This window comes from Alosa sapidissima, chromosome 24 (genome assembly GCF_018492685.1).
Source record: "Alosa sapidissima isolate fAloSap1 chromosome 24, fAloSap1.pri, whole genome shotgun sequence".
NCBI classification, from domain to species: Eukaryota; Metazoa; Chordata; class Actinopteri; order Clupeiformes; family Clupeidae; genus Alosa; species Alosa sapidissima.
Window position 1 is genome coordinate 6,059,845 of NC_055980.1, and position 15,302 is coordinate 6,075,146.

The following is a 15,302-nucleotide window of genomic DNA, read 5'->3' on the forward strand; positions in this document are numbered from 1 at the left end:
TACAGTATATAATAAAATCCAGAGATATAGCCATAGACGTGGATGGAGCTTGTGATCTGGCTTCCAGGAAGTGGCTTGTCACCTTGCTCTGCCTATCCACAACCCTTAGTTAACACATGCATCCATGCATGAGTTGACAAGCTGTAGGGCAAAAGGAAGTGACCTCCTATGGGCAGGAAATGAGGTTGCGGCGCTGCAGTACCTGTGGGGGGATGATGTCGAAGAGGTCCCCAGCGGGCGCATACTCCTGGCCGAACACGTAGCTGTCCTCAGTCTCAAAGAGCACGTCGAGCGTCTGCACAATGAACGGACTGCAGCTGAGTGCCGCGTTCAGGCTGTACTCACGCAGGAAGGAGCGCAGCCGCGTCTTACCCTTATTCACGTACTTCAGGGCCAGCTTGGTGCCTGTGCGCGCACACACACACACACACACACACACACACAGAGTCAGTGTGTGTATATTTACACAAACATACATATACTATAAGCACATAAAGTCTCGCACACTCACAGACAGACACAAAAACATGTGCTCACTGTCCCTTTTTCTTGCAAACACACACACACACACACACACACACACACACACACACACACACACAATCTCTTTTTTCTCTCACACACAGACACACACAAAAAACGAAAACACACCTTGACCCCGGAGCGCCACCAAGTCCACACGGCCGTAGGTGCCCTTGCCCAGTGGTCCAATCAGCTGGTAGCGCTGCTGCAGCTCGGAGGTGGAGATCGGGGTGAGTGACAGCGCCTGCATGTCCTCCAGCAGAGTTCCGCCGCCCAACGCTGCCCCACCCTGCCCTGCCGATGGCGCCACGGTCACACACACCTGGGCGCTGCTGTGGAGGGAAACGGGAACACACACACACACACACACACACACACACACACATACCCTTAGATTCAGACTCCCAGTGCTGAAAATGTGTGTGTGTGTGTGTGTGTGTGTGTGTGCACGTGTGTGTTTGTTTGGGTGTGTTTGCATGTGTCTTGTCTGTGTGTCTATGCGTGAGTTTGTGTGTGTGTGTGGTTGTGTTGTGTGTGTGTGTGTATGTACCTGTGTGGTTGTGTTGTGTGTGGGTATGTGCCTGTGTGTGTGTGTGTGTGTGTGTGTGTGTGTGTGTGTGTGTGTTTTTCCATGCGTGTGTATGCCTGTGTTCTCATCTGTGTGGTAGGGTGCAGCTGCCCTTCACTATTACAGTGTGAGAGTGTGTCCTGAACAACTGCAAATCTGTCTGTGTTAAAGAAAAAGTGAGCTGTATGTTCTATATGGGGATGTTTTCACACATGATTTGTGTAGCTACTTTTTCTCTGTGTGTTGTTTATCTGTTGTTGACAGCACATTTCTACCCTGTGTGTGTGTGTCTCTCTCTCTCTTTATGTGTGTGTGTTTGCTCTTGTGTGCTGAAACAGTTGCTGTGACACTGAAGCTGCTGCATGCCCTAAACATAGCCACTCTGCTTGATGCACACAATGGTTACTTTAGTCAAGCGAAATTAATTGTACTACATTTTATACTCAACATCTAAATAAATAAAAATTCTGGTGTTGTCCGTGAAGTTTAAGCAGACTTACCCGCTTGCGCCCTGCCTCTCTCCCGCATGTTCCTGCATTCACGCGCTGCGCAGAGATCTCAGTGCCTGAAGCACCTGCTCTCGAGGTCAACTGATGTCGGACGTCCTTAGCTCGCGCCCCCTCTGACGGCTCAAATGTAAACCGCGGGAGAGCGGAACTGCAGGGGCACGAATAATCGTTAATTAGTAATGAAAAACAACAAAGCTTGAATGACTGATAACCAAGTCCCTCACGTGCTCCACTCAACTCCCCTGGCCACTCAGTTCAATCACCGCGTGGCTTTGGGTGCCTGAAGTCCCTCAGCACCTTCTCTAACAGCCGTTGCTTTTTCTTTGTTATTTTCCACCATTCCATCCAAGGGTGCACCTAGTAACCGATCTTACCCATTGAAGGTTAGTCACACTTTGTCCATAAAGATGATTGCTTGAACCTAAAAGCTGCTGTTCCCGTGTTGCTTGAATTTATGTTTTGTTTTAAGTACCGTATACGCTGTGCATCCCATGCGTCCGGGTTCGGTTCAGAAGTGAAGGTGCGTACCTTATCCAACAAGGGGGAAATGCGAAGCAGCGCCTGTCTGGTGTTTATCTTCTACTCTCCTCCGTGTGCGCGCGCGGGTCGGTGTGTGTGTGTGTTTGACCCAGATCGCTCCACTGGTGCATAATGGTTCTCAGTGTGCGCGAGGAAGAATGGCGGCGTGTTTTTTTCCGTTAGACTGGTTCCAGCCCCAGACTCCATTCACAAGCCGTCATTCCGCGTTTCCATCCCTCCGCTTTCCGCTGAACTCCACTGACGGAGCGCTTATTGTTCCCCTAGCGCCGCTGCTGCTCCTTTGGCCAAGACGCGAAAGCTCACGTGAGCTTGGACCGGGTCCTAGTGCCTGCTCTCAGTGGATCAGGTGCGTTTTGGGTGACGTTGGAGCACCAGTCTTATGAAACGTGAGAGTCACTGAATATGTTTGGGAGCAATAACTAGAAGACGCAATAGCCGTGTAACTGGAGTCCGCATGTTTAGTTGCTGATTGAGTAACAATCGCACTGCCCACAGGCACTAAAATAGACCAATTAACTCTCCTCTCCACTGTTCTTCCATGGCAGCGCAAGCTAGAGTCTAATCAGGGCGACCTATTTTCTGTTTTCCTTAGAAAAAAACAGTGTCCTCTAAACTTGCTTAGATTTAAAGTGTGCTGGGCCTCTCTCTCGCTCTCTCTCGCTCTCACTCACTCTCCTCTCTCTCTCTCTATAACCACTGCAAGACTCTGGAACTGGAACTGTTGATAAGTTCGTCCACACCACTCACGTCACATTATGTCTACAATACAACTGTTTCAATAAGCGACAATGACCAAAACCCATGGCACTGACTTACAAAAGAATTTTGCAGCAACAGTCTAAAAACAATTGTGAGTCCTTTGTGCAGCTGAGCTCCTCTCCCATGTCTTTATGGTTTTTTTTTTTTTTTTAAAGATTTCCATCAACACACTGGTTAATCCCCAACTGTAGCCCTGAGCTGCTTGGCCTCCTGTTTTAAACTGTCTGCTCTCTCATTATGATACTCCTTCATGCCAAACCTACCAGCTGTACCAGTCACTGCCCAGTTCTGAAGGAGGAATGAGAGGATTGTGTTCTGCTATTATTCCATTGCATTTTAGGCACTGTGCTTGTTTTTCGGTGACGATTGTAGTGCCTTTTGCCATATTCTTATAGCCTGAAGCACATGAATCAGAATGAAGATCCACTGAATGTGCAGGTATATTGGAAGCTCTAGTTTGCACAAATTCAGAATTACACTTCTCATATTCAATGACAAAAAGTCCACACAAAAATATTACATAATTATTCATAATCAATAACATGGTTATTACTATTTTGAGGTGGGAATAAGTAACTGTTGCATGGCCTTTTATAGTGCAGATTAGACTTCTTAAAGTAAACTCCTTTCTCAGGACATCTTATGAAATGAAACTTCAGATTATCAAGGCAAGTTAAATGTATCCCTCGTTTTTTTGTGAAAAAGCAATTTCCTTAATCATTACTCAGATAACCATGTGACCCCCATTAGAGCAAAACATAGAACCTATCACAGAGATGGCCAGGAGTTAAAAGTAGACAAATAGACTATTGATAATGTTTGATTAAGGTGCACAAATCCTATTATTGTATGAATTAAACATCTTGCGGGTCTTGTATCTTATCTGCTACAGAGTGGTACTGTTAAAACCATGGCCATGGGTTTAATTCCAAGGGAGACGAAGCGGTAAGAAAAGTGTATGCCATCACCGAACCATAAGCACTTTGGATAAAAGCCTGTGCTAAATGATTCAAGTATGAATATAATATTAAAAGGACATTACATAATGTAACAGCTTAGCGAATCTGTTGAGACAGTAGTCTCTATTGTGAAGCATGTCCTCTTGCAAGATGAACCTGACCCTACAGCCTATCAGGCACTTCAGAAGAATACAAAAAGGTGGTCTGGACCTTACCATCACACATTAGCCTATGTGCAAGTTTAACCGAGGGTTCTGTTCAATGATGTAATAATGAAAAGGGGGCTTATAGAACCTCTGTCAGACATTTAGGTCCACATGTCTAATTCTGGAATGACTTTCAACACAAATTCATTCCATAAAAGGTTAGCCTTGTCAGAGGACTAGTTCTAGTCCACATGTGGCATTGGTCAGCCAGACCTGGGCCAGAATACCCTGTAGTCTTACTGTGCTATAGAGGGAATCAAATATCCAGGGCATACACCTTCCTGAGAATGTACCTGTCTTAATAATTAAAATCCCATTAAATCAATTAAACAGATACAACGTCGCATAGCATACTATTCTCAGTAATTAGCACTTTTCTAAGTCTCTATTGAAGATTAGATAAGCCAGTGATGGATGCGGGCATCGTCGCTCAGTCTACCAGTGCACTCAGTTTGACATATAGCCTACACTACAGAATGTGACACGAGCCTCAATAAACTTCTATCGTCATCAGGCTCGAGGGCCATTAGTATTGAGGTCACTTTCATGTGAAAGATGACCTACTGTGGGAGTGTATTTGGGGCCAAAAATGTGGGGAGGGGATGGATTCATTGTGTGTGTGTGTGTGTGTGTGTGTAGGATAGAGAGAGAGATGTGTGTGTATGTGTGTGTGTGTGTGTGTGTGTGGTTGTCTACAGAGTGAGTGAGTCTAAATCTGTGTATGCAAGTGTCTCCCCCTAGTGGCACGTATATGGAAGAATGTGGCCGGTCATGCAAGAAATTGAGTACTATGAGTCATTGCTATGGAAACAAGGACACAAAGAAACAAGGGGTATATGGAGATGATTGCATTGAAGTGGTGTATGAAAATGTTACATGAACACACACACACACACACACACACACACACACACACGCACACACACAGTGTAGCCTTTGAAGCTATGGTACTGGCTGCATACTAATTGCAAACCATGCAAATTAAGGATGTGTTTTCTTTTTCTTTTTATGTTAAACACACATTTTATGGTTTGCCAGCAATAAATGCAGATGGAGGATGAAGCATAATGTTTCTCTCTCTCTCATTGTCTAAACATATTTTGTTTGCAGAAAGATGAAATTTCTATTTTCTTTGACTCCTTGCACTCTGCATAGCACATCACCAGACCCAAAATAATCTGTAGGGATTCGGTGCAGTCTGCACAGCCTACTCTGTAAGAATAATATGAAATAAAAAAGAAGGCAGTGTGGCTCACCTGCACATTGTGTATTTCATTTGCTTTAGATACTGAAGAATTTGGTCTTGTGTTGGATATATTTAAGAGAAAATGTTTCCATCAATTGCAATAGGCTATGTTCATGGGGTGTGAATCATGTTATCCGTGTTCAAGACTAAGTGAACGTGTGTGTGTCTCTGTGTGGGATATTTTCATCTTGGAACATCATATGGAGCTGCGCTTTTCTATACCTCATGCATATAGCTAAATGTTGACAAGCCTATTACAGTAAAGCAACGTGTTCCAAAATTTGAAATGGGGAGACGAAATGGAAAAAAGTGATGAAATATGTGAAATGAACATGTTGATTCGCAAGGGACACAAAATGATCAAATATATTCTTAACATTCAACTGGATGAATGCTATTTTAGATAAGTTCTTCTGCTGAATGAAAACATCGACCTGCAAATGTGCACATTGCACACAGTACATTAGTGCAATCATTGTAATATGGTTTCTGTCCACTAGGTGGAAGCAGACTACAGCTATCTGTGTGATACTATTGGCAGCAGCAAGGCTGGAAGGCTGTGCAAGTCAAGGGGAACAGTGGTCAAAGCGGAAGCATAAATAGATATAGGTAGAGCATATGTCAAAACAACTAGGTTACATTTTCAGTGATACATCAAGGATGTGTTCTGTGTTTGAGTCCGTATTTAAAAACATTTCAATCGAGGTGAGCATCACTAATAGGTCAGTTCTCCTGAAAAGTCAAAGACCCAAACCCCTTACTCCACACCTGAGTCATTTCTATAGGACAGTTTATACAACATTGAGAAATCAAGCAATAACCTGCAAAATGAAACCAAACTGACTTTGGGTGCAGTCCCTGTGGAGCGATGCATGTTGTGCTTTGTTACTGTTTGAGTGGTCAATCAGTATTCAGCGTTTGCTCCTCTGTCCCCTACTGCTAAGATTTCAGGGGATCCTTCAGCCATAAAATCGGAGTGGAAATCATGTTTTAAGACATCCCAGCACTCCGCTCTTCTTCTAAGGCTTCGCTCACACCGCTCAACCTTTGAAATGCAAGGCAAGGCAGAGAAGAGAAGAGAGGGGGGAGGAGGATGGGAAGGGAAAAAAGTTGTCAGGAAGAGCTCAACTGACAATCTCTCTCATTTGTTTGTGCGCCGTGACTGGTTCTGCCGGGATCAGGATCAAAAGCTGAAACCTCTCTCTCTCTCTCTCTCTCTCTCTCTCTCTCTCTTCAAATCCAAATGGCTTTTTAAAAACTCCAGGCACTTATGTGCCCCCCCCCCCCCCCAACACACATACACACACACACACACCATTTCCCCACCACCGGCAGCCCTAGCTGAGCTGCATCTGGCTATACTGGCATCACTGTAAGTGAGGGGTCAGAGGTCAAAGTTCCTGACCCCTAGGAATGCAAGCACTGACCTGAGATGGTAGATGTTCAACTGTTCCAGCTGAGCCCTGATCAAGTACTCATGTCCCTGCCGATGATCACACTGACATCAGACATTTGGTGGAGCATCTGCCCAGTCTACAAAGACTTGAAGCGATTTCTTTTGTTTGTTTTTGTTTTGTCACTCCACTCAGTGCAATTTACCAACATCATGAGTAACAACATGGTGCACCAATATGTTAGGGACATAGCTGTGACATTCTTTTTTTGTTTTGTTTAACTGAACATCTGAGTCCAATTCCCAATAGAAATTAGGGAATAGATTCACTATTAAAATGGTCCATTTTTGTCTTCCTCTCTTGTTCTGTCTCTTTCGCTCCCTACCTTTTCCCCCAGGCTCTACGATCCTAGCGCTAGGCCTGTGTCCACTGCATTCTTAATTACCTAAATGCCCAAGCCAAAGGCAAATTAGGGCCCATCTGAGACAAAAGCCTCTGCTAGAGGTGTCCTTTGTAGGCAGGGGAATTTCTCCTTAGCAAAGTCACCCTGAAATTGGGATTCTGCAGGCCTTTCATTGATACAGATCTCTTCTTCTGTTCTTGTATTCTAGAATACCATGCCATTTAATGGGGGGGGGGGGGGGGGGGGGGGGGGGAACGGTCCATGCAACCCTCAATGGCTCTTCAGGGTCCTTTGGGAAGTTCTAGAAGCAACAAAGAACCTTCTAAGAATATCCTTTTGGGGCATTTATTATGACAAAAAGCACTACTTTCCCCGTTTGAGTCTGTACACAAATAAAGAAAGTAAACTGAACCTCCAACACTAGTCTGCGGCTGCAGTAGCAGCAGTGCAGTATCGATGACTTGACACGCTGTAAGGAGTTCTGAACATGAAAAATGTGTTGGCGGGAAGGCTTGGTGCGCGGATCGATCCTCACTCCAGGATCCAGCGATGCGGAGCCCTCCCGCGACCCCGCTTCTCCTTCACTGCGCCTCTGACTGACACACGGATGTACTGCTAACAGAATTCGGGTTGCCCAAGGGACGCATGGACGGGTTGGGCTGCCAAAAAGCGACCCCCCCCCCCCCCCCCACTCACCCCAGCCTCGCCCATGCAAAGGCACCGCTGCGGATCTCGTGGTTTGGAACTGGGCTGAAAGTCGAGGATCTCGTATGGTTGGTCGTTTGAAAAGCGGAACAAACGGATGTTTTGCGGAGGTGCGGCGTGCGCCGCTGATGGATGAGTTTGATCTTTTTTGGCTGTTTCCTTTTCACGGTTACAGGCACAGTGTACAAACAAGGCGAAATAAAAAAATATTTATTTACTTGATGGCATCACTTTGATGATTTCCCCCCCAAGAGTCGCTATCCGCCGCTTAAAATGTTCAGCCTATAATGCAACATTATGAACAAAGCATTTGAAACGTCACATTCAATACAAGTCTTAAGTTATCTAATGCATGCATTTCTTCTAAATTGATGTAGATAAATATATTCCACTCTAAATTTTGCTAGGTGAGATATGAGTTCACGAAAAGCTATTGGCATGTAAAAACTGTAAAAATAAATATGCAATGTCTAGGCTACTTTCATGACATGATTTCAAATAGAATCTGGAACACCGACCAGCCAATCAAAGTGATATAAAAAGCAATAGGCCTATGCATTCCAAAGCGTGTCGTAACAGCTTGCCTGCTGTGAATTCATTTATGGGCAGGATATGTTCCAGGCCTAGATAGTCTCAACTGTTTTGAAAGTGTGGTTCTTTTCACGATTTAAGAGAGACCGTACAATTTGGTGCTCATTAACATGTAAACTAAAAAGCAGTGGTGTTTAGGAAGCACTTCGCTGGGTGTTCAGCGAACATAATGTGGCGATGGGAGGCTAAACTTGAGGGCCTCATTCAATTGTTTCCAGAAAGATGAAGCCCAATGTGCTAAAACATGAGGATATTAAAGTGATATTTCGGCAAGACATCTAATTAACCTGGTTCTAGCTACTTAGTATGCCGCGGAGGAGCGCAGATGGTGTTTAAATCCACGGGATTCTACATGAGCTGGCTGAGCTGCGCCGGTTTGGCTTCAGCCTCTCTCTACCGCGAGAAACACGCTTATCAACATTAATTAAAGGCGTGAGAAATAAACGGAGGGAATTCGGGAATGCGAAGATACGTGGGTGTGGTGAAGATGTAGAAAGAGAGAGAGAGAGAGAGAGAGAGAGAGAGAGAGAGAGAGAGAGAATATGGATGACTTCCCCCGACTCCATCTGTAATTCAAAAGAAACAGATGAGAACAAAATTAGTTACCAATGTGGGGCTGTGGTAAATATCACTAGGTCAAGATGCTCATCAAACGCAAGGGCCAAAAATTGAGTGGGGGACTTGAACCTTTCTAGCAAAATCGGTTTAATTACTAAAGGCAGGTGAGGGCAGGTATTGCATTAACATTTCATATGTCAATATCCAGTAATGGCAGGGCTTGTCCCGTATTGATGCTTGGAGCACTCCATGTAGGCTGCATTTGGAGACAGACCTCATTAGCGACGGACGGATTTATTTTCACGGTTGTGTTCTGTTGTCGGCTTTCCTGAGAAAACCCACATATTGACTGAGCATCATATATTTTAAAGTGCTGTTGGCCTACTTATTTTGTAATGATAATCATGAGAGAAAACAATTTCAGTAACTGTTAATTTATCTATTGCACGCGCACACACACACACACACACACATACATACACACACACACACACACACACCTAAACACACATAATGCAGAGTGCAAAAATATGTACAGGAATGCAGTAGGCAAATGCAGTGTTTCTTGACAACTCGGACAGTAGGCTATGGATGAAAGTTGTTCTGAATGCTCAGCAGCTTTGGTCTCCTTTTAAGGTAGATTATAATACAACATCAACAATGAACAAATTTAGAGGTGCTTTAGGATGATTCCAAAGGCCCTACACTAGCAGCCACCCTATGGAACAAAATGACCAACATTATCATTGGAGGGTGGGGGAATGGCCTGTTATATTTTGTCACAGGGCCCAAAAGGTCTAGCCGCAGCCCTGAACATATGTGTGGTTATACATTGAATATTTCAACGCCGTGAAATCTCTGGACGCTGTGATGTGGTCTAATTCTGTATGATACAACAGATGGCTGATGAGACTTTAAGTGCTGAGTTCAGTGTGTGTGTGTGTGTGCGAGTGTGGTTCTGTCACTGGGTGTCACCAAACTGCCGTGCTGTACGAACTCTAAGCCAGCTGTAGGGGCCATGAAAAGATACAGATGAACCCACTGGAGTGAATGGAGTGAGTGGTGGAGCGCAAGACAAAGACGTGCCCAAGGGACGGTATGTTTGGGCCAGCCATGCCACCACTACAGTATTCTGACTTTGAGAAACATTTAGTCCCTTCTCATGGAATATCACTCTGGAGTTCTGGAGTTCTTCGACACAGCGTGGGGAAAATTCAGGTGTTCAGAGACAAGCAGAAAACTAGTCAGACCAGATGACAGAGGCTAGGTTGTTGACCCAATTAGATCTGGAGGAAAGTTTTTTTTCTCCCTTTTTCTTTTGCGGGGATGGGCACGATGGCCTACATAAAAAAGATCAACATTCTTCTGTAAAACTACAGCATGTCAATCGTAACCTCATTTGTAAAGAGAGGGTGGAGCAGGGTAAAAGAGGTTCCTTACACTTGGCAGGTCACCCCCCTCAAAGCCCCCACCCACCACCATCACCAGCACCACCAACACCAATGGTGGCTGTTTGTATCAACACAAGAAATCAAATGCAATAGCTGCACACTTATTCTGTTATAATTGATTTGTTTAAAATCATCCTTATCATAAAATCTACACCACATCATAGCAATATATCAAAATAAATGGAGTTTAATGTACTAAAAAAAGATGTGTGTAGACCTATTTTTGGGCCTGTTTGTGAGTTGCTTTGTTTAGCTTGAGCCAAACCAGTAGTTTCCAGTAGATTAAGAAAATCTTTTTCTTTCATTGTGATTAAGGAAAATCCAAAACCTCTTAATTTATACAAAAATGAAAGAAACCCTCATCTGAAACAAAGATCCATACCAATGGTTGAGTGAGCAATCAATAGCCGCTGCTGTGTAAACTTTGCAGTCGCTACAAGCCTCAGTGTAATAAGGTCCTATTGCAAATACATCAATTACACAGGCATTTAGAAAGCGGACATTTCAGTACTATTAACAAAGCACTTGGTCTTTCATTTCATTATTGCATGGTTTGACACATCTGACACGTTGCTAAATTATTACTGCGCTGGACATAATTGGCAGGTCCTTCAAATGAGGTGTTAAACTATTATGAGTTGCATGAAATTCTGTCACATCTGGCAACAATGGCCACTGTCATTTCCGTGATCATATTGACTCTATTAGCCGTTGGTCTGTCCAGCCAAATCTGCTTGATGTCTCTCTTTGTTTTCTGTAAAACATAGTGTGTGAATTAAAGAGATTGTCATTAGAGCTTATTCATGGACCTTTGAATGTCAAATGAGAGACAGAGAGACAGACAGAGAGAGAGAGAGAGACAGACAGAGAGAAAGAGAGAGAACATGCCACACCAGGACTCTAGTAACTACACTTTATTCCTACTTGGCCATATAATAACTATGGTGACCTGACACACACACACACACACACACACACACACACACACACACACACACACACACACACACCTTGTAATGTTACCCACATTACCAGTGTGTTACTGGATGGAGACATAACACGAATTTGCTGACAGTGACACTGTTCAGTGCTTACCTATGAAAGCAAGCCCACAGATTTATCATTTATTATATATATATTATGTTTAACTTTACCAATGTATTATTTTATGCCATTCGTTAAAAGAAAATGTGTGAGGATTGTGAGTACAGTAATAGTTTCATTTCAAGCAGCCAAGAACATTAGGCACATGATTTAGTGTCAAATGTAAAGACTAATACGAACGTTAAAGGAGAGTCCCCTCTTGGGAGATAACAACAGTGGATTTACTGACAAAGGACAAAGAGTCCTTATGCTCCCTCTATCTCTCCCCATCCCTGCACTCTTTCATCACTCTCATCTCTCCGCTCTCTCCATCTTTCCAGGGATGACATTACTTAAATTTCAAGGACTTGCATATGCTATCAATTCTCTGTACCTTTACGGTTTTTAGTTTCAAAACAAACACAGGTCCACAAATGTGTGCACTCATGCACGTGCGTGTGCGTATGCACGCACGCACGCACGCACGCACGCACGCACGCACGCACACACACACACACACACACACACACACACAGAGAGACATACACACAAACCTACAGAGACAGACCCACAAACACAGAGAATTTCATATGTACACATTTCAGGATGCACAGAACTACAGCCCACATAATGCCATGTGCCATGAGTTCTCTTTCATGAGATTAACATAACCATAAATATTTCCTTTAATATATTTTCGTACATAAATGTTTTGAATTACCATGTTCTTACACATATTAAGGCCAGCAAACATTATGATGGCTATGACAGCAAATATTGGTAATGGTAGTTGGACTATTATGTCATCATTCAGTAGCTGTCATGAGTGGACCTGTAATGTGTCAGAAGTGTAAAATAGCAAAAGTGGTAAGGGGACCAGCAGCCCTTGTTGAACTAATAATAGTTGGTTTGCCAGTGTAAGATGGTTTTGTTGCTCTTTTAAGCTTGCAGACGAGCAATTCTTACCTAGATATGTCACATGAACATAGAATTCACAGGGCATACTAGACCAGCCATTGTTTACAAATGTAGAGCGCGTCATTTCAGAAATGTTTGTGGGTCATTGCCAAGCATAAACAGTGATGGCCAAGAATCCCCTGTAACCTCGTCTCACAAACTAGCTCTAAGCTGTGGCTTACTTCAGACCAGTCCATCCCAGCCAAAAACAGCTTAGATCAGCAACCAGATAATGTAGTCTGTGCTGTTTTTTCAGTGGCTGCTGGGGTGTTCAAAGCAGATCCTATTTGCATGTCCAAAGTGCATGCATTTGTAGTGACACACCCACAAGCGTTCGAACCACTGCAAGCAAAGGCCGTTCTGGTCAATGCACATGTCTGCAATGAAATTCTGGTGATTGATATGTTCCTTATGAGAGGCACATAATATCAATCCATACACACCGGCCAGCTTAACCAGCCAAATTGGTTTCAGATTGAAAAGCTAATGTAGCCTATAGATTTGGCTGTGATATATAGTGAAACCGTCACTATAGAATAGTTGTAGTTATATTAAATCTAATCATATACAGCACTACCAGGAACTGCAACCATTATTAAACATATTTATTGACATTAAATCGTATGATACATATTTTTTTAACATGTTTACAAGTGAAACAAGTGAAAGCTAGTTACCTACACAAGGTATAATTTTAAAAAGCTTCACCATATCATACATGTAGGTTTACACTATACATATGAATGTACAAATCCTTTGGAGACTGAATGTCTTAGAACAGAGTGCAATTGCTTTGGTTTGCTTAAACTGGATTTCAAATTGGTATAAAAAGTATCCATGAAGCTTTCGCAACAGGTGATCAAATACTAGCTGTGTCCTTTCAAGACTTGTATTATTTAAGCACAGCTGTTCAACAGTTGTCATTCCGAGAACGGTATGTCGGACATGTCCTTCTTGCCTGACTGAGTTCTGTTGTTTATTTAGTTTCAGTGTGTTACTTTGAATAAGTATGTTTTTACGATCCGCTGTAAGTGCACGTACTGTGGTGCCATGAGTGGCAATAGACTTTTCGCATCATTTGGGGTTGAGCGGCATCAGGATTTAACTGTCCAGACTGCTCATTTGAGTGTCTTAGAGGCTCATTATGACCTCAGCTCGTAAAAGCACTTAGGACCACAAGCATCATGCTGTCACTGTTGTTATTTTGGTTGTTGTTGTTGTTGTCATTGTTGTTAATTCCAAATAAATGTTATGGCAAAACATAAAGGCCCAGGTGCAACAGTTATTAAAACCGGATTTTTTTGTCCTCAGAGAAAACCTCTCTTTTGGAGAAGAGAGTTTAATATGAAGGTGATGACTGCTGTGAGACCCAACAGCCTATAGAGTATAGATGTTGGGTAACTATCAAAGTTGGTAACATCTCTGTATTTCCAACGGATTGTACCCATTGTCACATACTGTTGTTGGAACATGAGTAGAGTAGTTCAGTGTTTTTCAACCACTGTGCCGGGGCACACTAGTGTGCCGTGAGAGATCATCAGGTGAAAAATACCCAAATGTCACTCACTGGTCCAGAAAAGCAACTGTTGCATCAAAGAAATTATAACCACATGCTCTCATTGATTGTATGATTGCACTATTTGTGGTATGCAGGCATTGTACAACGGAGGCCCCATATCCAGAATTCACAGAATCATCACATATCCAGTTCAAAACAACAATTAAATTAGATATAGTTACCTACAAATGAAACAGAGGGCGCTTGTTTTATTGAGCAGGTCTTGCATAGAAGCCATAATAAGGCCATCTGTGTATTATTTGAAATTTTAGGCTATGGTATGTTTATTTTTTCTTCACACAGGATGTTAGTGTGCCGTGGGACATTTTAAGTGTCAGAAGTGTGCCGTGGCACAAAAAAGGTTGAAAAACACTGGAGTAGCTAATATGACACTGCATACCATAATTTGAAGACAGTTGGTACATACATGTGTGTTTGTGTGTGTGTGTGTGTGTGTTTGTGTGTGTGTGTGTGTGTGTGTGTGTGTGTGTGTGTGTGAATAGATAAGTGTCCCCCCACTACCATCATCACTAACATACACAAACACCCACATGGTCACACAACAGGCGAGAGAGGAGAAGGAGAAAAAAAAACATATTTCATAGACAGGAAATGATGTCAGGCCTTGTCTCCACGGAGATGGAGACAGTTGCTAAGATACTGTGACACTAGGATCTCTTTTTGTGTGTGACTGTGTGCATGTGTGTGTGTATACGAGTCACCGTGCATTTCTCACTGTGTATGTGTGTCTGACATGGCAAAGACACAAAATGACACCTTTACTAAATATATTTAATTCCTTTTTAGACTTAAGTGTTTAAAAATACTTTGCTTGGCGTCACTTCAACACTCAGGTCTCCTCTACTCTCCTCCCATCGCTGGTTCTACCTTTCTTCTCTTCTACTTCTTCCCATTTGTCCCTCTCTTCTCGTCCCATCTCCTCTCCTCTCCTCTCCAGTTCACTCCAGTCCTCCCCAAACACACTGACACACAGAGAGAAGACAGCAGAGGAGAGAGAAGGACTGCTCAAATCGCTGGAAAAAGAGAGAGAGAGAGAGAGAGTAGAAAGCAAAGAGAGGGAGAAGGAGAAAGAGGGAGGGAGAGAGAGTGAGAGAGAGAGAGAGAGAAAGAGAGAGAGAGGATGAAAGAGGAAAGAGTAGGATTTTTTGGATCATGGCAGAGGGGAGGAGAAAAGGAAAGAGGGAATATCCGCTGCACCGCTGTGTGACTAGAAACCTAATGGAGAGAGCGAGAGAAAGGGGAGAGAGAGAGAGCGAGAGACAGAGGGAGAGA

General features: G+C 43.3%; 1 protein-coding gene across 2 annotated transcripts in view; it reads right to left on the bottom strand.

Moving 5' to 3' along the window:
* sbk1 (SH3 domain binding kinase 1) overlaps window positions 1-2,806 on the bottom strand; it is a 4,327-nt gene extending 1,521 nt beyond the window's left edge. The window contains exons 1-3 of one of the 2 annotated variants that reach the window (XM_042083266.1): window positions 1,591-2,806; window positions 652-851; window positions 203-405 (exon numbers count right to left, since the gene is read on the bottom strand). In XM_042083266.1, coding sequence (XP_041939200.1) covers window positions 203-405; window positions 652-851; window positions 1,591-1,628 — 441 coding nt within the window. In that variant the 5' untranslated portion in view covers window positions 1,629-2,806. Of the gene's footprint in view, window positions 1-202; window positions 406-651; window positions 855-1,590 lie in introns of both variants that reach the window. The other variant, XM_042083265.1, reaches the window with a different exon arrangement.
* Window positions 2,807-15,302: the final 12,496 nt, after the last annotated feature.